Source organism: Calidris pugnax, unplaced genomic scaffold (genome assembly GCF_001431845.1).
Source record: "Calidris pugnax isolate Ruff unplaced genomic scaffold, ASM143184v1 scaffold50, whole genome shotgun sequence".
Taxonomy (NCBI): domain Eukaryota; kingdom Metazoa; phylum Chordata; class Aves; order Charadriiformes; family Scolopacidae; genus Calidris; species Calidris pugnax.
This window is the reverse complement of record NW_015090780.1, coordinates 2,963,392-2,987,790: the sequence shown is the minus strand read 5'-3', so window position 1 is coordinate 2,987,790 and position 24,399 is coordinate 2,963,392. Positions and strand designations below refer to the sequence as shown.

General features: G+C 45.8%; 1 protein-coding gene across 1 annotated transcript; it reads right to left on the bottom strand.

Annotated features, from left to right (window-relative positions):
* Positions 1 to 14,647: 14,647 nt before the first annotated feature.
* Positions 14,648 to 16,476, bottom strand: BHLHE23 (basic helix-loop-helix family member e23). The gene has a single exon (XM_014955807.1). The coding sequence runs from the start codon at positions 16,474 to 16,476 to the stop codon at positions 15,790 to 15,792; it is 687 nt and encodes a 228-aa protein (XP_014811293.1). The 3' UTR covers positions 14,648 to 15,789.
* Between the last annotated feature and the right edge of the window lie 7,923 nt (positions 16,477 to 24,399).

The following is a 24,399-nucleotide window of genomic DNA, read 5'->3' as shown; positions in this document are numbered from 1 at the left end:
TGAGCAATCTAATAAATAAATGCCCCGGCTGCAATAAACATGAATCATTCAGTGCGGAGGAGCTCTCAGCAGTCCTATAACAAATATCTTCTTCCCAACCGTCTTTGGAAGTCACCGATTAATTTGACTTTCAGCTCTGGAGCAGGGGAGCCTGGCTACTGCCAGACAAGTGCCTGCAAGATGCTGGGTCAAACTCTGCAGAGATTTAGTGACAAATCAGATTTACAAATTAGGGAGGTGCCGCTCTGTAAGGGATACGGCTCGAGCCCGGTGATTAGCAAGTTCATGGGCAAATAGAATTGGCTACTGGGGTTTTTCAGGGGTTTGTGGTTTTTCTTTTCAATTCGAGGAAACAAAAGCAGTTGTTTTACATGCTGCAGCAATGAAAGCCACCTCCTGAGGACAAGAAAGAAGTTCATGTTATTTGTCCCCTAATTTCTGCTGTTGATCTTTCACCGGATTACGTGCACGTGAAGGTGTTTTAGCTATCTTCTGCCCTCATGCAAATATTTGTTAGAATTTGGGATGGAATTTAATATGAGTAATGCTAGGAGAAACAGGTCAGGGTTTCAGATTAACACCAATAACCATAATGAGAACAGATGCTTATATCCATCTGGAATGTAGATTTAATATGTTAAATTCATAGCTCAGCCCATGAAATGCAATCATCAGATGTTTACTGGTCCCAATTTAATGAGCGATTTTGGATTAAACAGGGGCCAAACAACAGGCCACCAATCTATATTAAATCTCTGCAAAATGAAAATTGCAAAGATTTACTTAGGGTCATTACACAAGAAAATTTAATCACAACCTCATCCATAATGTCACATCGTCATCAGACTGATAATTGAAATGCCATGTGAGGGATTATGAATAACCCTCTGTTTATGAAGATAGCTTTCTGATTATCTCTGTGTCCTGTGAGTAACATAAAATATGATTTGTATTAATGTACATGGCCCTTGCCTAAAAGAAACCCATTGGGGATCTGCAGAAAAAGTCTGATTTTTTTTTTTTTACCTTGGCTATTACTGACGGGAGCTGTTGTTAAGTAACATTATTGCCACAATTGTGAAGCTGCAGGGGAAGGTGAAGCCTTGCATACAGACTCACGGCCCCGCAGGGAGACACAGCTTGTGATATCCCTGCAGCTGTGTGGGTGCTATAAAGTATTCAGCACATGAGTTTAGTGAGCAAACATTGATTTGTCTAGAATCAATATTAATTTTTCAGACTGTATGTTCTCTGGGGCAAGAAATGTATCTTCCAGTATTTACCAAACACTTAGTACCTTTGGGATGTTTGTAAAGAGCACACTTTGGATTTTGGTGTGTTACAAAATATTAAACTCTTGGATATCTGAAAATTACATAATTTTTACCAAACACTTAGTACCTTTGGGATGTTCATAAGAGCACACTTTGGATTTTGGCGTGTTACAAAATATTAAACTCTTGGATGTCTGAGAATTACATAATCGTGCATTGTACTGGATTATACAGAAGCCAACAAACAGCCACATTTCTAGTTGCCTTTGGTTTGAAAAGTCCATCTAAATATTTACAGAGCGTGTGCTGAGGGACTCTCTGCTTCGCCCTGAAGGTGAATGCTCAGTTGAGAAACTCCAGACCCACACAGAGGAGCAACAGGCTCTTCTGGTGAGTGTGTACAGGTGCTGCTGACACCCCTACAAAGGGTTCCTCCACCCTTTCCTTCCAAATTTACACCTGCTTCATTATTTAGCTCACACTTAGGAGTGAGCTCCTCCGCCACTGACTTCCTTGCTGGCCCTGGCCCTGTCACCTGCTCCCTGGGAGATGGTACCATGACACCAACGTACCTGGGCACAGGAGGTGACCCAGCAGGACCAGTAAGTTCCCTGCACAGAGAATGGGGCTTTTCATCTTCCAGCCCTACAGGTGAGGTCTCGATTGGAGTAACTAAACTAAGCTGCCCCAGCCAAGCCCAGGGCAGGAGTGAGGATGTATTGAGCAGCTCATCTCCAAAACTGTGGCCTCCTCCTCCTCCAAGCTGCCTGAGCTCAGCCAGAACATGCCCCACACCCCAGGGATCCATCTCCATTTGGGGTGAGATCCGAAGGACAGTGGGAATCTGTCTTTCCCCTTGTCCGGGGCTGCCTCCTCTGCCTCCTCCATGTCAGAGCTGCAAAACGGATCACATCCGATGTGATTTAATTGCCCTGCACAGGAATTAATTAGCCCCTTTGTCAGAGAACAATTAAGCGGCAAGCTCAGGGACAGGAAAAGCCAAAGCAGAATAAAAACCCCACTTCTCCTGCCTGTCAGGCAGAAGGCAGCAGTCCCTGAGACGAGGATTTCAGGTTTTGGATCAACTCCCCACATCCCAGACTGGACTCGGGGATGGACAGGAGCTGGATTCCGGATCTGGAGTCAGGAACGCTCGGATGGGGATCAAAGGCAGACGAACAGACAGGGTCCTCCTCGGACATCAGCCATTGAAGGAAGAGAGTTGACCCTTTGATCCCTCAGCTTTTGTACTGAGCATAATGCGGATGGGATGGAACACCCTGTTGCTCAGGTTTGGGTCCCCTCTCCTGTCCGTTCCTCCCCTACAGGTGTGACTCCTCTATGTTTTTCTGCTTCCGACCCTCCAACGGGGCAAATAACAAATTTACCTGCCCTTGGCTGTTACAGCAATAAGTACAAGAGGGGCCTCTCTGCTCACCAGCCCTTGGTACAATCAGGTCTTGTCACTGCGAGAGCGAGGGGCCTCTCTGCTCACCAGCCCTTGGTACGATCAGGTCTTGTCACTGCGAGAGCAAACAGTTTGTGAACAATATGCTGTTAATTTCAGAGTTTAGTTAGTTAGAAGAGGCCCAGCTAAAAAAGTAAAATTACTGAGCAGAAAATTAGTTCTGTTTTACCTCAAAGCAGGACAATCTCCCAGCACCTTCCCTCCTCCAGGCTGATCCTCATAAGCATCTAAGAGCGTTGTGCCTCTGCCAGGAGATGGTTTGCTCCCCTGACAGCTGTCCCCAGCGCGATACTGAAACGCAGATTTAATCCCACAATTACCCATTAGGGGGGTCATTACACATGGGCCGACACAGCAAACCTGGCTGGAAATTAACGCCTTCCAATAGCCCCCTTCCTCTTTTCCAAACCCAGGATGTTTTACTGAGTTTTCTCTGGACAGAAGGTGCTGGAGCGGATTCAGCTCGGCGGCGATGACAGGATGCTATCTGCCAGGCTTTCATCGAACAGTTGGGCTGAGCGTTGCCTGCCTTATTACCCAGGGTAAAAAAAAATAAATAAAATAATAATGAGTCATTATTCACGGTTGCTGGCACGTGGGCAAAGTTCAAAGGTGTTGGGTGAGGGCCAGATTAGGCAGGTGCCCGTGGTGGGGCGGGCACAGGGATGCTCTCAGGCGCGGGTCGCCCTGCGGCTGTGGGAAAAAGGAAGGAAAAGGCAAATATTTGTTGCTGGGACGGAGCTCTGGGGTGTGGGACGGGGCTGAGAGGGCAGAACCCTTTAGTGGATCCCGTTCTCTACAAGTGCTGCTCTGAAGGTGACAGCAGCCACGGAAGGGAGGTGTTAAAGAGAACTGACGCATCAGATAAACTCCAGCTGTCGCCTCCAGTCAGCGCCTCTTCTCCTTCCCCTGTCTGGGCCTCTTCTCTTGGCTGATATCCCTAATGATTAAGATTGAGAACGTTTCTTTTTCTTCTTTCCCTTTCAGCCTCAAAGGTTGATCTTTGTTTTTCTTCCTTTCCTTCCTTAAACAGACTTATTTCTCCAAGAAGAGGCAATTGAAACCCAGGAAAAGTCAGCGTTTTGCTGCTTGACCTGTTTTTCCCTAGAAAGCTTGTGAGACACCTTTCGGATGCTTTTCTGTACCCTCCAGGTAAACACCACTCCAGACCCTGTATTCAGTACTGGTTTTTTCGCTCCCAACCACAGTTTTAAAGATGAGATTTGAAGCTTTTTTTTCTCACTACAAAACATCTCATAATACAGATCAGAGGATCCCAACCCAAAGCCTCTATGGCCCCACATGGGTCACATCACCTACTCTGAAAGAGATTATCTTTGCTGTATTTTCTGGTTGAAAGCTTGGTGAGGTACTGGGGGGTGGTCTGAGAACACCTGTGAGCTACTGCAGTGGTCCCTGGTCTGAAAATTAATTTAACACAGTAGACTCTCTTTTTTTAAATTGTTTCATAAAGTGACTTTCTCATACCTTCCCAGGTACCCAGTTTTTGCACAGCAGATACTAAAAGCATCCCTGGCTCACGTAACAGTGCCAGTAAGGACCTGTCTCCCTCAGCACTCACAGCAGGGGCGGCATCATTCTCCTCTGCGTAGAGGCAAAGTATTTAGACCTCTTGTACCACTTAATTTTGCTTCAATAAGTCCAGATGCGTAAAGTTAAGTGTATGTGTGTGTACAAGATCCTGGGCTTTAAGTGGACAAACATTTGTTTTCGTGCTGACAAACTGGCCAAAGCAGATTTATCGAGACACCGATCGATCCATCACTCCTCCTCAGGATGTTATTTTGTGCAGAGAGATAAAAACCTTTTAAATTAATTTCTCCTCTTGTCTCAGGGGTGTTGGGAAAATTACCCAGTGGTGAAGAATGTCACTTACCAAAGTCTTACTCTGTCCGAGTAAAAGGGTTCATAAATGAATGTAAATAATCTACAGTATTTTGCTTTAAATAGTCCACCGTCAGTTAGAAATCTCATGAAGGGAATGAAGCAAAGAGAAAATGTTGTAGAACTGATCCCTTCCTGTTGTTTTTTTTCCAATTGTGGCTGTTTTGAAAATACACTCTGCTTACTTACACGAACAACTCCCAGAGAAGAGTTAAAAGTGGCACATTATCTTCCCAATGACATATTTAGCCAGTTATTCAGGCTGTAATGAAGCTGTGTAATGAAGTCAATGTCCTTGAAAGTTCTTCATCAATTTTTTTCTCATCTGTCAGCATATCCACTTGCCGACACAATATTAATTAAACACAACATTTCCTGGAGTGTTGAAGTGAAGTCCCATCACTGATAATGAACAGGTTTAGGAGAGTCACATCCCAACAAAATTACTTTTTAAACCAGCCTTATTAAGCAGAAAATTAGACCTAAATCACCCTACAACATCCTCATTAAAAGCCACTGATCCTTGGCTGCTTCTATGTTCTAACATCTTTAATTAGCAAACTGCTAGTCTATCTGCCATGATAAATGCTATTAATCTTACCTTTCATTTGCTTTCTCTTAACCTATCGTTTGCCCACTTCAGGGAGGCACACGCTTCCACCAGAATTCATTTTATTGCATCTAACGTCCTTGTAAGGATGAAAAATGTGGCAGCCACGGGTTAAACGGGGTGGCTCTCTCCGCCCTCACCGGATTTCAGGCTTTGTGGATACCTTGGGTGGCAGACTTGCTGTGTTTGGGGGGAAATTAGGAGTATTTTCCAGTAGATAGGGATGGAATACTGTTGTAAACCCTTGATAGCAAACCCCAGTGCAAGTATGGATCTCTGCTGCCCTGCTTAAGCCAGGGAAGAGTTATGGACATCAATTAAAAAATATTCTGGGTGTCTGTGAAGGCTCCTCCCAGGGAAAAGAAATGCTTAAAAAAACAGGATTGCATTTTAGCATTGCAGCTACTGAATCTACACCCTTGGAGAAGGCTTTACAGAGCGTGACAGCTTCACAGCTTCCTTAATGTCTGTTCTCAGGAGCTCCTGAATATATCAGGACAAATACCAGACTGCATCAGGCCCCCTTCACATTACATCCATCAGACGTACGCACATAACGCCGCGCCGCGTGGGTCAGAAATGCCTTGTTATTTGCCGTGTTCTCAGGTGCAGAAATGCCAGCTGGTGTGTGCAGGGCTTTTTCCCCAGTTTGTGACTGTGGAACTGGGACGTTTCACTGCTGGCTGATTCCTGCAGTGTGTTTGTGCCTCACCTTCTCACACCAAATAACATCACCCCCTTCAGCTCACGGCTCCTGGGTGATGGGGAAGCACAAGTTTGACCTCACCCACCCCAATACCTTGGGTGATAAATCCGGTTTGTGTTATTCATTAGGTTTTTTCAATGGGTCTCTGAAAGAGGCTCTGACCTGGATTAACATGTCCCGTCCTCATCGCAGCCAGTCTCCACAACCTTCAGCTGCCAGAGCTTAACTCGGAGGTTTGTCAGCATAATTTGCTCCATTCACCCTTATTCCTTTATTTCTTTCATTGTTATCACCCCATATTATTTAGTGACCACACTTGCTTCCCCCGGATACAAACACTTTCCCTTGGCAGCTTTAATGAAAGCTGCTTTTAATTGTCCACTGCCCTGGGTTACTCTGGGGGCTTCTTACTGGGGCTGGGTTATTCTGACTGCTGGGAAACCACAACCTTTTCATCTCTTGTTTTAAGCCCTGATTCCAGCAGCAGGCTGGAAAGCCTCTCGCTGTGTTTGTGTCTCTGAAAACCAGGCATCTCAAAAAAATCAATTTTTTTTTGTTTGTTTTTGTGGTTGGACTCGATGATCTCAAAGGTCCCTTCCAACCACGGAGATCCTGTGATTCTGTGATCTCTTCCAAGCCACCTGTGCAGCTCCTGCAGTCGACATCAGGAGATAAGCATCCCCAGAAGGTGACTTGTCTACCTGTTCTTCAGTGACACGGGCTACCCTCAGGAAACCCTTATCTATTATTCCTCAGTCGGAGACAGCCCAGGCTTAATTAGTTGTCTGACTTTTAGATGTTGAGTTAGGGACAATAATCTGACTCCCAGTGATTGGGTTTTTTTCGGCCTGGAGCAGAGGAGTCACCATTCATATTCAAGAATCATACTGGTGAAGCTCTGCTTTTCTAATGAAACGCTTCTCTCGCCCCCAATATGTTCCCATTATCTTGCCATCAGGAAATAATTTTTTTCTCCGACACGCAAAGACACAGGACACGCTCATTTACTCGCACACATGCAAAATCAGGTTAAGTACTCCATAAATTAGTTAAAAGATTTTCCCAGAGAAAATGAAGAGGAAAGACATGTAATTTCCACTTCTCAGCTCCTGAATGAGTGAAGATACTTTGTCTGCTCCGTCCAGGGCTCTCCAGACACTAGAAATCAGGATCACCGAGTTGTGACGACCAAGAGTATGTGAGCAGAGGGTCAGTCTATCCCAAACTATTCATATTTTTATCTCAAAATTAATGACCACAGCGGTTTGGTTTTGTTTTTTTTTTTTTCATAATTGAGTTAAACTCCACCATCCTGTGCCTCCAAATTTGGGGTACACTGATTCTTAATTTTAACAGCTGGGCCAAAAGAAACCCCGAGTTTTGGGTAAAACCACATCTGAATGGAAATGGGGATCAGAATAAGCTTTTGGTCTCACTCAAATGGAGCACTTCAGGCCATCAGCAAGAATAATCAGAATAAGCTTTTGGTCTCACTCAAATGGAGCACTTCGGGCCAGCAGCGAGAATAATGTGGGGAATGAATCACAGGCCAGAGCAGCAAATAGACTGAACGTCAGAAGATGTGTGATGAAAAAATATCAGCTTTTTCCCTGATTGGACTGGTTTTGGGGCATCCTTGTCTGAGCAGATCCCCCTCACATCTCTGCCAGGCTGAGCCGCTCTCTGCCTGGCCAAGTCCCAACCAAACCCCAACCAGCAGCCCCTCGGAGGAGATTTGAGAAGTTTTTAGGTTAGATTAAAGTGGAAAAGATGAGCGTTACTGCTACTGCAGGACCTGATGGAGTTACACTCCTGAGGAACATACCTGCCACGTTCAGCAAATGGGCAGAGACACAGCTTTTCATCTGTGTTGAATAAAATATCTTCTGTTCTTCTGTTCAGCCTTACCAGCTTCAAAAAAAGGGTATTTGCGAACCTGAATGAGGAGACAAGTCGCAGAGGAACAAGTTCTCGGATGTTGTGTGGTCTCTGGGTACTGAGATTATTCTCTAGAGTTGCCACATTGGATTGCAGAAAGGCCCGTGAGGAGTAACAGAGCTCCTGGAACCAAAGTGCTTTCTGTCCTCAAATCTTCCAGGAAACCGACGGCAGCGAGAGAGGGGGGAAAAGCCGAGGGGAGAAAACTTGTTAGAAGTAAAATTGTATTTTCTTGGACGTGGGGAAGGATGTAAAACTAACCCAGAGGCCTCCCAGTCAGCAGCCATTTTAACATTTTGCCAGAGATTTTCATCTCTTTTCCCCTCCAGCCCCGGTTCTGCTGGGAACCCCGAGCGCACCCACCGTGGCTGTCAGCCGCGGAGTCACCCTTACACTGAAGCTGCCAGGAGATAAAAAAAACATACTTAGGGTAATATAATTCACAAATGGGTGGCATAAGGATTTCTTCATGACATCCCTGTGAAGAGCGCAACGCGTGATTTTTTTTTTTTTTGTTTTAAACTTTTAGCAAATCAATAAGAAGAGGACGCGTTTGGAAAGCGGTAAAAGGAAAGAAAGGCTGGTTCTCCATCGTTCTTCCTGCAGAGAACGGGAAACCAACACCCTCTCCTGTCCCATCCCGAGCCAGCACTTTCTTTTTTAAGGGTGAAATAAAAATGATGAAAAAAAAATAATTCCCCATGGGTTCATCAGGTTGAACAGGTCAAAGCAATTTTCCAGGAGACGGGTGGTTTTCAGTCAACGGCACTTTCTGTGCCAACATCAAATGGTGTTGCACAAAGTTTCATGAAAACACAATAAAAGCATTCCAGAAAAGCCACCAACAACCAACGGAAAAAAGACACATTGAGTAAATAAATTCGAGGAATATTCATTCGTGCGTGCAGGCCATATATGGAAAAGACATCATAAATATGGCTCAACGCATCACGCGTGTGGAGGCACCTTTTCCACGGATGAACACGCCCGCACATACAACCTCATCTATCAGTGTAACCTCATTTGGAAAGTTTTTTTTTCCCTTCACTAATCAACCGGCTGCCGTTTGCTCGGGGGCAAATACAAGCACAATAAATTCCTTACTGGTATCGGGGAAGAGGAAACCATTACTGGGGCCCAGGGAAAAGTTGAGCTACTGGTAAATTCTGATGCAGACCATTACTGTGATTACTGTTGGTGCAGAGATGCGCCGGCCCCGGTGTCATTTCTCATACTACATCAAGCAGTGGCTGGTGGGGACCTCGTGCTGCTGTCGCCCAACTGAATGTGACCTTTTTTGGGTGACCGCGTTGCGGTGGGGGTTTTCCTGCTCCTCTGGGAAAGCGTGGAAAAAAACCCCACAACCAAACCACAAAGCCAGACCCTAGGATGGAACGTCAGGTTTTAATAAGCGGAGAAATTAAACAGATGAGCTTTTTTTTTTTTTGCTTTTAAATGTCAGCGTCGCAACTTCCCTGTCATTTCCTGGAGAAAAGGGAAGGGGGTAAATATCTTGGGATGTGGCGAGTTTTAAGCCACATAATGATGGCGATAAAAATCCATAATGTCAGTTGCCTTGTGGCAATCAGCAAACATTTCGCATTATGCTTTGCATCTTAAGGTTTGCGGCCAAAAAAAACCCAGATTTGCTTCCCTCTCATTAAAATAACGAATGCAGTCCGAATGGATCTGCACTGATTCACTGTACGTCACACCAAATCACAACGCTCTTTGGAGCCAACTGACGATGGCCTCATTACTTTAGACAAAAGTGGGCTTGGAGGAAAAACTGGGGTGATGTTTTTTTTTTTTTGCTCAGCCATGTTTTTCCTTTTGAAATACTTAAGGCAAAAGAGCAGCGAGGTTTCTTTTTCCCCCTCCCCATTGGTGGCTGAGGGAGGTTGGGGTGTATTCATAGCACAATTCCCCATCCATCCACATGAACACACACAACAGCAGCCTTAGCACAGGGAAATGGAAATTAAGCAAATACAAATGGCATTAATGAAACAGATATTAATGAACACGAATCACTGATGAAATTCAAGTCTTACAAATGAAAATAAAATAATAAAAATAATATATATTTTAACTATTTCACTAGGGCACGGAGTTTGAAAACCAGTATATTCCCCTCTCTTGTGTAAGACATCACACACTTGGGGTTTGTCTTCTGCAAGTCTTCGTTCTGTAAATTTCAGTACCTGAAGTGTAGCAAAAAAATTAGCCCACCACCCCTTTTTTTTTTTTTCCTTTGAAACAGCTTAGCTAAATATCTCTACAAATTGTAACACTAATACTTAGGATTAATCTATTTGGCCTTAAAGAAATTTCGAGAATTATGCCTGAAACTGTTTTGCATTTCAGGAATAAACATCCACTCAAATTTTACTATTGCTAAATGCAGCAAAGAATATTTTAAAAATATAACTTGATCCTTTTAAAACTTTATGTATTTATAAATACCTCAAATTCTTATTTCTATTTGTAACAGATAAAACAATTAACGTGAATTTTGACTATGAAAAGCTTAAAGTTCATAGTGAAAAAACCATACTTGGAAGCATCTAAATGAATGGCAAAAGTGTCTCTAATATATTCTTTGTTTTGATAATTGTTTCCAATTTCTCTTATGTACATACACCTTATTGTAAAATGCTTGATATTAAGCTATTTTTCAACAAAACCCCCACAAACATATTTCTAATCTGATAGCAAAATATTTTGTTATATATCCATTAGGTATTTTTTTTATTCCAGGTGGGAGAACAAGTGCCTGAGAAGCATTCATGGAATGACTGATTTAAACGTTATAAATCCCTGAATTTTTCATCTCCCTTTGAACGGAATGCCAAAGGGGATTAAAGACTAAAGACATATCACAAACAAATTTACATTATTAAAATTACTGTAATCAAGAGTCTTTTCTAGCCTTAATCGGGATTAGCGAAAACAAAAAAACCCCAACTTTTCTATTGTGCAACACTAATCAAAATTCTATCAAATGACAGATAACAGAGTAAAAGCCGTTCCGAAAATTAAAAATATTGGGGGGTGTCTGCTAGAATTCTTTGAAAGTATTTTCACCTATTTGAGAGTAGAACAGTGATTCTTTTCTCTGCTGGCGATTCACACGGCAGGAGACAAGCACAGGCTAAAAAATAAATTTCAATGATGCTGCAAAGTCCCACCTCTTATTTTCGGGAGGAAACGTGCTTGTTTGAACACAGGCAATAGGAGGAGGAGGGAAAAGGGGAAACGCTTGGTTTTGTTCCCCTAAATTGTAAGCTAAATAATGCGAGTTGTGGCAAACTCAAGCCTGCAGGACACGCCGTGACTCCGGCTGCTGAGCTGACAATAAGCAGGTTTGGCCCCAAAAACCGTGACAGCTTTTAAGCGAGGTCTTTATCCAGCGTGCCCTACGCTCTGCAGCTCTGCTACACGGCTAATACAGGAAAGGGATAAAGCTCCCACAGAGGTTTCTGGTCCTCCAGAGCCTCGGAAAAAAAGGCAGCATCCTGTCGGGTTGGGGACCCACCGCTGTGCTCTGGAGCATCAGGCTCCGTCCTGCTGTCACTGGTGTTGCCAGAAATGCTGCCAATTAGTAGTGAAACGGCAGCAAGATTGGACCCTGTGTTCCTTTCACCCTTGTAAAACGCCAGCTACTATTTTAGAATTAAAATTATAGATATGTATATGTAAAGAACAATGCCGAAAAATTATCTCAGAGCAATGAGCAAGCACTTCCCAAAGTCTCGGAAACGAGCAATATTCAGATATTGTGACAGAACGTCAGAAAATCAGTTATAGGGATTAAAGAGCAAGGAAAACAGTGTGATTCTCGTGGCTTCTTTCCAGGAACTTCAAGTGATTTAACTTTCTGCAGGTACCTGGAGCAGACAGCCGCCTCCTGGGCCCTCCATCTTCAAACCTGTTGCTCCCCTGTATTTGGTTACACAAGATTTTCCCTCCCAAGCTCAGGACCGTTAACGTTAAACCTTGACCGAGGCAGTGCAAACTGACAGCAGTTTCCAACTCGCTATTAGGAAGGTTATAAAGGTTAGTAAAGCGTTAGTTTTGGTCAGCGACTAGAATTACACAGCTTAAAAAAAAAGCAACAGACAGTGGAGCAGCATCTCCTCTTCGAGTCTCTTCCTAATGAAGCCTCACTCTGATCACTCTTGAAGTTTATTAGTTTTGGTCAGCGACTAGAATTACACAGTTAAAAAAAAGCAACAGAGAGTGGAGCAGCATCTCCTATTTGTGTCTCTTCCTAATGACGCCTCACTCTGATCACTCTTGAAGTTTGAAGAAAAACTAAATGAAGTTAGAAAACAATATATTATCTTTTTAATGAAAAGTCGGCATTATGTTTTCTTCAAAGTATGAACATACCAGGATCACGAGTACATTAGAACATGAGCTGTATTTCAGTTCCATCTGAGCATACACCATAAACCCTCTGTGGAAAAAAATAGCAAGCATCACAACATTTGAGCAGAAAAAAAAATTATCTTTTACCATTTTGAAGTCCTCCCTTCATATTCTCTGAAACACCAACTGGAAGCAGACACTTAAAATCTTACAAAATAAGTAGGTTTGATCTCTTTTTTTTTTTTTTCAGATGCCAGAGAAGGGGACAAAGAAATGAGAAGTTAGGGGATCTCAGCCCCGGGATAACCCCGCAGATTTGCAGGGTTAGCACCGTGCTGCACACAGACACGCGTGATCATCAGGCGCCACTTTATCCCCTCCCAACAAAACCATCTCTCCAGCAGCATTAGGCAGTCGCTCGGCAGCGGTTTTAGCAGCGGCTCAGCACAAAGCGTAAATCACAGGGAAAGAGATGCCTTCCTGTGGGTGGGAGAGGCAGAGGGCTCTGCACGGGAAGAGTTAACATCCTACAAATCCATAGCAGCCTGAAGCAACCCACAGGACTGAATTTTCAGGTTAACCGAGAAGTTAGTCAACTTCGTTTTAGTTTAATATGAATATGTTTGTTTCAGGAAAAGTTATGATTGGAGTTCCTTCCACTTTAAAATTAAAAAACCCATGCTTTAAGGTCAATGTTAATGATTTACAAATTCCTCTAGTACTGCTTTGATAAGTTCTACATTTCTGTTTTCAATACCTAGACTTTTAACAGTACTTAAATACTCACACTTGCTAGTTATTCTATCAAAATTTTCTTTAATGCAGGTCTTATCTTCTGTATTTGAAATTCCACATCTAGCCTCCCGAGATCATTTAATTCAGAGTGGGCTCTCAAAGAACCTTCTGAATATTTCAAGGGCTCTCAGAAGGTGGATTTTTAGGATTCCAGGTAGATATGGTAATATGAGCATGCTTTTTACTCATGTAAGTTATCAGAAAAGAATTAAACAATCACTGTACTAAACCCCATTGTTCCAAAAATAGCTTTTCTCTAAGACTATGAAGACTTTTTTATGCTCTGAAATTAATAAGCCACATTTTTTGCTGTAATTATTTGAGAAAGAAGAAATTATAAATTCCATGATTATTAGCGTAAGTCTTTAGCCAAACACACATTTAATATTAAGCTGTTAAATACTTTATTCTCCAGCTATTTCAGTTTGGGTGAAAAATGAACAGTTAAACTAAATTCTGTTTAAGTACCCCCAACTGCTCAATCTCATACAATTTTAAGCAGAATTAATAAACGTTTACCTAAAAATCATGATTCTCCACTGAACTGATGCCTTTTCCAAAATATTTTCTAGCAACAACTCAGTCTGCAAAAATTTTAAATGACCTTTGCTGATTTGCAGTTTCCAGTCATTTTTGCTTCAGTAGTGCTTTTGGTCGGCTTTCGCTTCATCAGATGCCTTTTAAGAGTATTTTCAAGATTTTCTGTTACGGAAAAAGGTACAACAGATAAACTGTTCTGTAAAACTATTCTGTAAAAAAAAAAAAGACATGAAGATATAAAAATGGAAATGAGCAGGAACCAGTTTTAAACATATGTCTTTATGAACGAGGCTCACTCACACACTTCCTTTTCCTAACATGAAAAAAAGTCTTGGAAATCTATTAATTAAAATTAAGTGCCACGGACAAGCGGCTTTAGAGGGACGGCAGCCCTTTTCAAATTAGCATAACACTGGCGACAGGCATGGAAATTGGTTTAATAACCCTAAATAGTTACACCCCACTCCTAACACAAATGGCCACGGACAGCTCTAGCCCCTCGGGCTGCGACTGTACCAGTTTGTGCAGCTGCTCTGACATTGGGGAGGGGGGGGGAAATATTCCAATCCCAACAGAAATCACTGAACGCACCTCAATTATTATCATGATTATTATTATATAATGACTAGCCAAGCATACAAGGCACCAAAGCGTTAAAAACATCATAAACCAGCAAAACAAAGTGAACCAACACGGGCAACATCGAAAACTCAGCCAGCGAGGGACTCGCTGTGCAACTCGCACCAACACAGCCGAAACTGGGCAAGAGATTGTGAGTTTAGTCATGATTATTAAACAGCCCAAACCCCACACTTAGGTCTAGGGTCAAGCAGTCGATACAACAGAAAACCAAGCCAAAGGGATAAGCAGAGTCTTCAAGCCATTTCCTTCCCTGCCATGTTTTACACGGGGGTCCTCGGAGCTAAGCTCAACGCTGCAAAAACCCCCTTTAAAGGCCACTTTCGGGGCACAGCATCCCCCAGCAAGTCTCAAAACACACACGCTACATCTCTACCTGCTTAACTCTAAATGTCAAGCATAAACAATATTTTCTTTTTTTTTTTTTTGGGTGTGTGCTGACGATTTATGAGAGCCTGGAGAAATAACCAAACCCCTGCTGATCCTGAGCTGAACGTCCACAAGCTTTTTTTTTTTTTCCAAGTATTCCAATCATTCCCCTAACTTCACACCGCTGCTCTTCTGCCAAGGACTGCCGCCTCTGGCCCCGCTTTACCTGACTTCAGTGGGGGTTTGCTTTGACTGCCAGCTGGTGTTAGAGACATGCAGGACAGAGAAAGCGGTTATTCACGTCTTTTATTTATTATAAATACATATAAATATGTTAAGTGACCTTTTGGCTTTATCGTGATGAGCAACGAGTTTGGAAAAATCATCTGGGAAACTTAACCAAGCTGAGAAACAGGCAAAAAAGCAAGCATTAGCATACAATCACAGGTTCCTCTCACTTCAAGAATGGGTTAATTTTTTTTTAAGCGCAAAAAAAAAGGAAAAAATTTAAAAAAGCATCTTATTTTGAAGCATCTATTGTTTTATCAAGAGCACCAAACTTCCCCCCTCCCGGGAGCTGACCGAATGACATTTTCATTTGGATTTGTGGTCCAACCCCTACTTGGCTACACAGGACACCCCCCCGTGATTGAGACGTTGCATAGTTTTGTAGCTGGATTTTGCTTCTCCCTCCCCCCCTCTTTTTAAGCTATTTTTAACATAGATTGACCATGCCAAAGAAAACTCACTGAGGTTTCCCCTTTCCAGATCTTCTCTCCCTCCCTGTTCGTCCTATAGCTTAAGTTTAAGAACTGCACAGAAACTTTGTAGATCAGAGCAAGCAGAAAAGCAGCGTGATGCTCACGGTCCACTAACAGGCTGGGAAGGAAATAACTCTACAGATGAAGTTGGGGGGTGGAGGTGGGGGGGGGAGGTAACTAAACAAAGTTGAAAGTGGGTGGTTTTGGGGGTTCATCTCAAACTGCCAAACATTTCCAAATGGGGTACGGGGAGGGGGTGGGTATTTAAGAGAAGCAAACAAAAAAGAAAAACCCAGACTTAACTGATGGTAGGAAGCCAGGGCTGATGGCAGTGGAAAGAAAAGTGCGCAGAAAAGAAAAAAAAATAAAAATTAAATGAAACCCCAAAAAAAGCCCGAAGCAGCCCCAAATCAGGGCTTGTCATTACAGTGTTTGCAGAGGGCGGAGGCGGCTCCTGTGAAGGCAGTGCATTTCTCGGGGCAGCCGGGCAAGGCCGTGCCGCCGAAGGGGTAGACGGGCGACTGTCCGAAGGGGTTGAGGGTGGCGGGCAGCGGGGCGCTCAGCGCCTGGCCCTGGTTCAGGTAGGCCACCAGCCGCCGCATCTCCTCCAGCGCCTGGGCCTGCATGAGGATGTAGTTCTTGGCCAGGAGCAAGGTGGCGATTTTGGAGAGTTTCCGCACCGAAGGGCTGTGGGCGTAAGGGATGACGGACCGCAGCCCGTCCAGGGCGTCGTTCAGGTCGTGCATCCGCCGCCGCTCCCGCGCGTTGATGCTGAGGCGCAGCGAGCGCTGCTCCTTGGGCTTCTTCCCCACGGCCGCCCCCTTCAGCTTGCCCTCCCGCTCGAAGGCCGCGCCGCCCTTCACCCCGGCCTCGAAGCCCTCCTCTTCCTCGCCGCTCTGCTCGCCGCTGCTCTCCGCCGACTTGCCCAGCGCCCCGGGATGGAAGTCCGCCCCGCCGCCCCCCGGGTAAGTCCCCCGCGGGTCCTCGCCGCCGCCTCCTCCTCCGCCGCGCACCGCCCCGTAGGCGAAAGCCGAGGGGCCGTAGCCCGGGGCCAGCGCCAGGTACGCCTCGCCGCCCAGCGACTTCAGCTCGGCCATCGCCTCCCGCGCTCCGCCGCCGCTGAGGACAAGGAGGATGATGAGGCGGAGGAGAAGGAGGAGGCGGCCCCGCCGCTCCGCTCCGCGCCGGGGGCGGGCAGTGAGGCGGGAGCCGGCCCCGCCGTCCCTTATATCGCGGAGAGGGGCCCGCCGGGACGCGCTCGCCGCCCAATCGCGGCGGCCGCGGCGGGCAGCCCTGAGGCGGCGGGCGGGAAGGGGACGGGGACGGGTGGGCCCTTCGCGCGGTCACCGGTCTCTCCCTCCGTAACCGTCGTGACCGGCCCCTTCCCTTCGTGACTGGTCTCCCACTTCGTGACCGGCCCCTTCCCTTCATGACCGGCCACTTCGCTTGGTGACCAGTCCCTTCCCTTGGTGACTGGCCTCCCCCTTCGTGACCGATCTCCCCCTTCATGACTGGCCCCTTCCCTTCATGACCGGCCCTTTCGCTTGGTGACCAGTTCCTTCCCTTCATGACCTGTCTCCCTCTTCGTGACCAACCTCTTCACTTGGTGATCGATCTCCTCCTTCACGACTGGCCCCTTCCCTTCATGACTGGCCCCTTCCCTTCATGACCGATCTCCCCTCTTCGTGACCGGCCCCTTCCCTTCATGGCCAACCCCTGCCCTGCGTGTCGGGCCTCCTGCCCTCCTTGCTCCGCCATTTCGGGGAGAGGAGGTGCCAGGGCGCGATGGGCACCCCTCAGCAGGCACTTGGGGACAAAAGCAGATGACACCGGAGGAGCAGGCAGGAGAAAACAGCTCCGAACAGTGAGTGGGAATGGACATGAATCCTAATCGCCTTTCTGGAACTTGTGTCTGCTGCTGGGATGAGGCAGAGGAGGAGAAACTGCTGACGTGAACAGTGCAGCACCAAGGGTGTTATCTCCACTTTGCTGGAGCTGCTCCCGGCTGCTGGAAGGGCAGGGAGAGCATCATGAATTCCTACTTCTGTCTAAAAGCTTTGGAAAAGTGAGAGCAGGTTCAGCTGTGAGAAGGTGACAGTGCTGAGCTCCAGCCCGGAGAACTGGCTCATTTCCCTTTCTAAAATTAATGGGAAGCGGCAATGATTGGGCTGATGCTTCAGCCTGCTTCTCCATGTAGCCCTTGTTAGCCCCAAAGCAAATAGAGAATTGATTAAGGAACCAGAATATTTTCTTGAGACTTTTCTAGTGCCATTCTCGGGAAAAACTGGAGAGGTCAACACTCTCCACTGGTCCAAACGTGGGACCACTCCTGGTACATGTTGCAATGAGAGGCAAAGGTCTTGCCAGCTGTGGGCATGGCTTGCTGATTTGGGTTGTTTTGATTTAGGTGGGGATGACAGAGGTGGCACCAGTTGTGCAGAGAGATTTCTGAAGCAGAGGCCCTGTCTATTTTCATTTTCTTCAGAGACTCACTTTGCTACTCCTTTCCACCTGGCAGAAAAATGAATTTGATCCTTGGTGAGTCAGTCCAGCTCTGAAGGGACTCTCTCCTTCCCAGTTGTGGGTACTGGTAATTGAGTGCTAAGCTTGGAAAGGAAGCAAACTGTTCCCCATCGTGGCCTGCAGTGGGTGAGAAATCATCCCTGTGGGAATCCTTGCCACGAGTGGTGGAGTGTCTGGCCCACAGAGAAATCTCACGGAGAATCCAAGGCAGCCCCTGGCAAAGATGAGAGCTGTGTAAGAGAAGGATAATCAGAGTGCTTTGTCCTGTATCCCTGCATTGAGATGATAGAGAGGGCTTAATCTTTAATTGCAACAGAAAGAGGTCCCAGAAAGAGGCTCATTTTTTCTTCTAGGCTTCTGAAACTGCTTCATGGTACTGAGTTGTGGTACACGGATAGTATAAGGGCACACTAGGCCGTCTCTAAGCATGACATGTGCCTGGTCCAGACCCCTCAAGTGGCTGCTTAGAAAGGATGGGATGAATCCTGTGTGGTGACATACAGATGCGAGCAGGTGGATGTTGCCCACAGGCAGATGCCACCAGTTGATGCAGACGTACCTGGTAGGTTGTTTGCTGCAGTAAATAGCTCGGGTGTTAAGGTGACACGAGGCTTTCTCCAGAATGTGTTTTGTTTTTATCAGGCCCTCCACAAAGCGTAGTTAGCTTGTCCTCCTCCCATCACCTCCCTTTGTGCAGTGTGCTAACGTGAAATGACGAGCTTGTCTCTCTCCCTTCTCCCTGCCAGAGCCGAGAGCACCCAGATCTGCGGTGACACATGCATCCTCGCCCGTGGATGGAGAGCTGCTGCCTGCAGTGAGGCTCTTCCCCTCCCACTGTAAGTCTGGCAGGTTGTGTTTCTGCCTCTCAGAGGAGTGGAGCACAGAAAACCAGCTGCTGTCCAAGCCTGGCAGAGCGTGCACAAGGTCTGGCCATCGTACTTTTCACTGATCTTCTCTTACCTCACCTCCAGTGTCTGAACGTATTGTCACATCTCTTTCTTGCTACCTTGATCAGGCTTATCAGACCATGAAGACCGATTACTGGTTTTAGTCACTTAATTGTTTTATGAGAATTGGGCCATGTAACTGCTGTATATATATAACTTTCAAATACAGGTGAGCACTCATCTCTGGAATCAGTCCCACACTCCAAGTGATAATAAACAAAAGGAGTGAGGTACTGGGATATTATCACTGGCATAAATCATTCCCATGAAAAAGGTGATTGGGGATTGTTAAAAGCAGGATTGTCCCCTGCTGGAAATGATTTACCTTTTTTGGGTTGTGTTGAGATCTTGCAATGAGAAGGACTAGTGGTGTTATAATGTTTCAGGAATTCTGGTTGTAAAGACACGTTGCAAATATTGCTGGCTTTCTGAGTATGTCATATGCATCTGACACGGCGAATGCCAGGCGAGGCAACGGGCTGAAAATCAGAAGTAAACACTTTTCACACAGGCTTTCTAGTGCTTGAATAAATGAGTGAGTTCTTCAAAGCTTATTTCCACACTGAAGGGTGGCTTGGGAGGTGTATCAACTACAAGAGAACAGAGCAGAAGGTTTCACTGCTTTATAAGTAATTCCAAAACACATAGCTGAGAGAAGTCATTTGGAGCCTGTATGAATTTGAAATCAAATCAGGTTTAATGTGCTACCAAAAAATGCACACAGAGGAATTTGTTTTGGACTTCTCCCTAAAATTTCAGCTGTGAATATGCATCTTTGAAAATATTCAACCTGGTTTCTCACCAAAAACTGAGAAAGGGGAACATCTGATTTGGATTTTGTCATGTTGGACTAGAACAACAAAAAAGGAAGACAAAAAAAAATAGCAGAAGGGAATGACTCATCTGGAAGAATATGGCTGAAAATAAAACCTCTTCCAAGTGCTTTGGGGAAAAGTGGACATATGCAATAGGAAATGAAAGTATCAGAAGCTGTAGAGTATTTGTCAGCTTTAAAGTAGGATTTTTTTCTTCTGCTGTTTTAAGTATTAAAACTAGGTGTGAATATTTAATAACTAATAGAAGACTATTCTCACTGCAATTATAATAGTTATTGTAACTGTAAGTTCCTCCGGGCAGGACCCATACCTCTATTAAAACTCTTTCAAGTCACTAACATTTTATAAATAACAGGCACCATCAATGATTTGATTACTGGATTCTCTGTGTCTGCCTCCCTGAATTCAAGGGGTTTCTGTTAACTTGACCAGGCAAAGCTGCCTACAAAGAGAAATTCTGGCTGCTTAACTGGATGTGGGGACTGGACCAGGGCTGCACCCACCTTCGTTTGCTGGGACTCTGGCTCCCAGCTGGAGTTGGAGTTGGAGTTGGAGTTGGAGACTCTGCTCATCCTTCAGGGGAGAAAAAAAAGTGAATTTGGAGGTTGTAGCACCTGCTACTACTGGAAGAGCTTGAATATGGTTTATTTCAGTTCTAATGCAAAGAGGGAAAGAAAAGGGTCGAGATAAACATGTATTTTCTTCAATTTCAGTCAATTTCTTAATGCCATGCACCTGAGCAAAACAGTGGGTCTTACAATGTCAGTGCCTGCCGTCTGCATGTCTAGAGGACTGGGATGAGATAGGACTAAGCAAGGAAGCACAAACCAGAGCTACTTGTTACCTCTCATGTGCAGATTAAAGACCTCGGGATTTGAGGTGGACCGAACATCGAAATGTATAAGAAGACCAGCTGCAAAGACTGCCACATGCATTTAAACACTTTCTTTGTTTTGCTGGGTGACAGGGGACCAACTTACGAATGGATTTGGTTTTGTCCATCAGAAAAGAGGAGGGGGCAACCATGAGAAATGTGTCTCCAACCCTATCGGCCCGATTTGGATATTAAAAGTAGAAGAAACAAGGAGCGGTGGGCGCTGTGACAGTCCCATGCTGACATCTAGCGACCACCTCCTTCAGAGCCCGGCGGGCACCCACCTCCCCTCCTCGGCTTCCAGGCACGGGGAGGCAAAACGCAACAAAAAAAATAATCAGAATTAACCCGAAAGACTAAGAGGGACAATAAGACCCGCGGGCGCTTTGGGGTCTTGGATCAGAACCCCCCAGCCTGTGTTTTGGATACCTGCCCCATAAATGCAACCCTGTCCCTGCCTGTCACTGCAGAAAGCCCAGCAGTCTTTGGACTTTTTATTCAGAAACTTGGACACTGGAAAGCAAAGAGGTGTTCAAGCATCAAAACGTGTGAATGGATCATCTGCTGCTGAGTACAAATGATGGTGGGACGAATGGAGTTGTTCCACCCGGAAAGCTCAACTGGAACTGCTGGAAATAGGGGGTGAACTTCTTCCCTCGGGTGTGGGAGCAAGAGCAATTAGGTTGAAACGGCACAAACTGTGGCAGTGCTGTGCTGGTTCCAGCTCTCTGGAAATGGTGGGCAGGGAGAGGACAGAAACTCAAGGCTGGGAAAAGCTGGCAGAGCTCGGTCTGACAGGCGTCTGGCCAGACAGAATCACAGCATGGTTAGAGTTGGAAGGGACCTTAAAGATCACATAGTTCCAACCCCGTGCCCTGGGCAGGGACACCTCCCACCAGACCAGGTTGCTCAAAGCCTGGTCCAACCTGGCATCTGTAGGTCTGGACTAGCTGGAGGTCACGGCTGTCACCTGGAAGCGTGGCAGGATTGTAAAAAGAACTGGAGCTGCTGAAGTGTTAGTATTTCTGCTGACTTCTTGTGTGTCACTTGACTATCACACAGCTGAGGCTCTTCTCTCCAAAAATCCCTGAACGATGCAGAAACATACCATTTTGATTTTATCTTACGACTAAGCCACAGGACTTTGGATATAAAACTTCGGAAGCTCACTCAGGTGCTCAGAAGGAGTTGGATTCTGATTACCACACCTTCCCCAGATGGTAGGTGGGTGTATAAAGAGTCTGTGCTTATGATCCTCCCCGCCGTAGTGGCTATCATAGCTATGTATTCAAGGTAAATGAAAGACAGTGAACTCTTCCTGTACTGTCTGATCCTGCAAAGACCACCACAAGCCCTACAGCTTATAAGAGCGCCCCAAAGAGCTCCAGTACAACAAAACACTCAATATGGTGTTGCTCTTCAGGCCCAAGTGATGCTGAAATCTCTGTCAGTAGCGGTCCCTTCAAGGACTTAGAAGGGTGCTTTCTGAAGGAGACTTCCAACAGGGAAGGAGCAGAGCTTCATGCCACTTTAAAGGTTATTTTGAAGCAGTTTATTCAAATTAAGAATTCGTTTAACAAATAGAGGCCTCTGGGATAGGTCACTCAGATAGTCATGCTTTTTCCCCTTCACTAGGTGGCAGCAAGAAGATAGGTATAAGGATTTGAAGGAATTTTTTTTCTATTTTAATACGGTAATCAGAGAGTTTTCAACCAGTTTCCTTTTTGAATGCATTTCTTTCGCAGTCCCCCTATGCACACAGCCCTCAGCAACGAAACCAGCCAGCAGAAGGTTGGTCAAAAGCTCCTGCAGAGAAGCCTGGAACATCTTTCTCCCAGGCAGGGGAGAAGAGACTCCTCAGCTCCGGGCTTCGGTGCGTGTTTCAGCTTGGAAGGAGGGATGGAGATTCTCTGGTCTGCAGTTCCCTCTGCTGGAAAAGTCTCTCCTTGCATCAGCCGGGCTCAGGCAGCTCCAGCTGCAGCCCCACGGCCAACTGGTAGAGCTGGGGGGGAAGCCTGGAACATCTTTCTCCCAGGCAGGGGAGAAGAGACTCCTCAGCTCCGGGCTTCGGTGCGTGTTTCAGCTTGGAAGGAGGGATGGAGATTCTCTGGTCTGCAGTTCCCTCTGCTGGAAAAGTCTCTCCTTGCATCAGCCGGGCTCAGGCAGCTCCAGCTGCAGCCCCACGGCCAACTGGTAGAGCTGGGGGGGATTTAGCACAGTAGATGGCCTGGGGAGGAGGGATAGGACCACACTGTAGTAGCCTTGGACGTGCTGCACAGGGCCACAGTAGCCCCTGCCCCTCGGAAGAGCAAGGAGGCATCATCTGCTCTTTCATCTAGTTCCAGTTTAAGCTTAAAGATGGGATACTGGGTATCAAAACTGGATATATGAAGATGCTGCGAGGGCTGGAGCCCTTCTGCTGTGAGGACAGGCTGAAAGAATTGGGGAGGGGTTCAGCCTGGAGAAGAGAAGGCTTCAGGGAGACCTTAGAGCCCCTTCCAGTCCCTAAAGGGGCTGCAGGAAAGCTGGGGAGGGACTCTTGATCTGGGAGGAGAGCGATAGGATGAGGGATTACAGTTTCTCTGATTCTATTCTATAACCATTATATGATTCTGTGATACACAGTTTTTGCTTTTCCCAAGTCCCAGTCTCCTTCTCCTGTTCTTCCTCCCCAGTCCCCTGAGACCACCAGGTGCATGGGACTCTCCTGCTCACCACTGGCTTTCTAAGACACCGACCTCTCCCATCAAGTATGGCTCTTTGGCTCTTCCTCCTCTGCAGAACTGACCGTGCACTGGTGAACGTGATGCTTGAGAGATCTGGATGTGACAGGTGGCCTTGAAGAAAAACCGAAATGGAAAGATGTTCCGGTGTGGGTCAGGGCTGATGGTTGATGCAGGATGTGTCACGATTCAAAGAAGTGGGGCCAGGCTTTCTATCAGAAGGTTTTTAGAGTAGGGATTTGGGTTCAGAGTATGGTCTTCTCTCCCAAAGACAAATGCTCTGTTCTCTCTCCTGCCTTTCAGGAGGTTTCTGCTTCTCTGGATGCTTTCAGTTGCCTCCTGCAACGTGAATATCCCAACCTAACAAGTGTGGGAAAACTTGGCTGTTCTAATAAGACAGGGGAGCAGTCGAAAATGGATTAAGAAGGGATTGAATGTGTCTTGTGAGAGCTTGGCTATTGATTTCTAACCCTCCCATTCTGATGTTATTGCAGAAATGATTTTCCTCTTCACCGTGCAGAGATTAAATATTAATAAATAGAAAATTAAAAAAAGGGGGAGAAAAAGACCAGATCCCAAGACATCCCACTGCACAATTAAAAAGCAAATGAAGGATTTCTAGAATGAAAAACTTTGTTTCCTCAAGTTTTCTTGAGCTCAGAGAAAAAACATAAGGGGTTTTGATGAGATCATTTGTAGCATTCGTGTTTAGTGTTTTGTAGCAGAGGGGTGTGAGTTTGAGCCACGTCCTATTGCAGGAGCTTGAGTATAAAGACAGAATAAAAAGGATGGAGATTTACTTAGATCCCATTCACGAGTGACCCATTTACTCACTGATGATGAAGTAAGGGGGAAGATGCAGGTCTACTCTGGCTTCACACTGCTTCCTGCAGTCATACTCAGTTCCATTAGGTTTCTATTTATTATTTAACACAAAGAGATGGAAGACTAGGCATGCTGAGATGACTTTTATGTCCTGGATGCTTCACTTGCACAAACGTTGCCCAAGCTGCTACTTCCCACAAACTCCATGGCTCCCAAGTGAAGCCCCATCCCTGGGTCTGGGAGGCAGGAGAGGCACGGAGGGGTGGCCTTCACCTGCAGATTAGGGCTCCCC

Coding starts and splice junctions, on each gene's coding strand:
- BHLHE23 (XM_014955807.1), bottom strand. CDS start 16,476: ATGGCCGAGCTGAAGTCGCTGGGCGGCGAGGCGTACCTGGCGCTGGCC.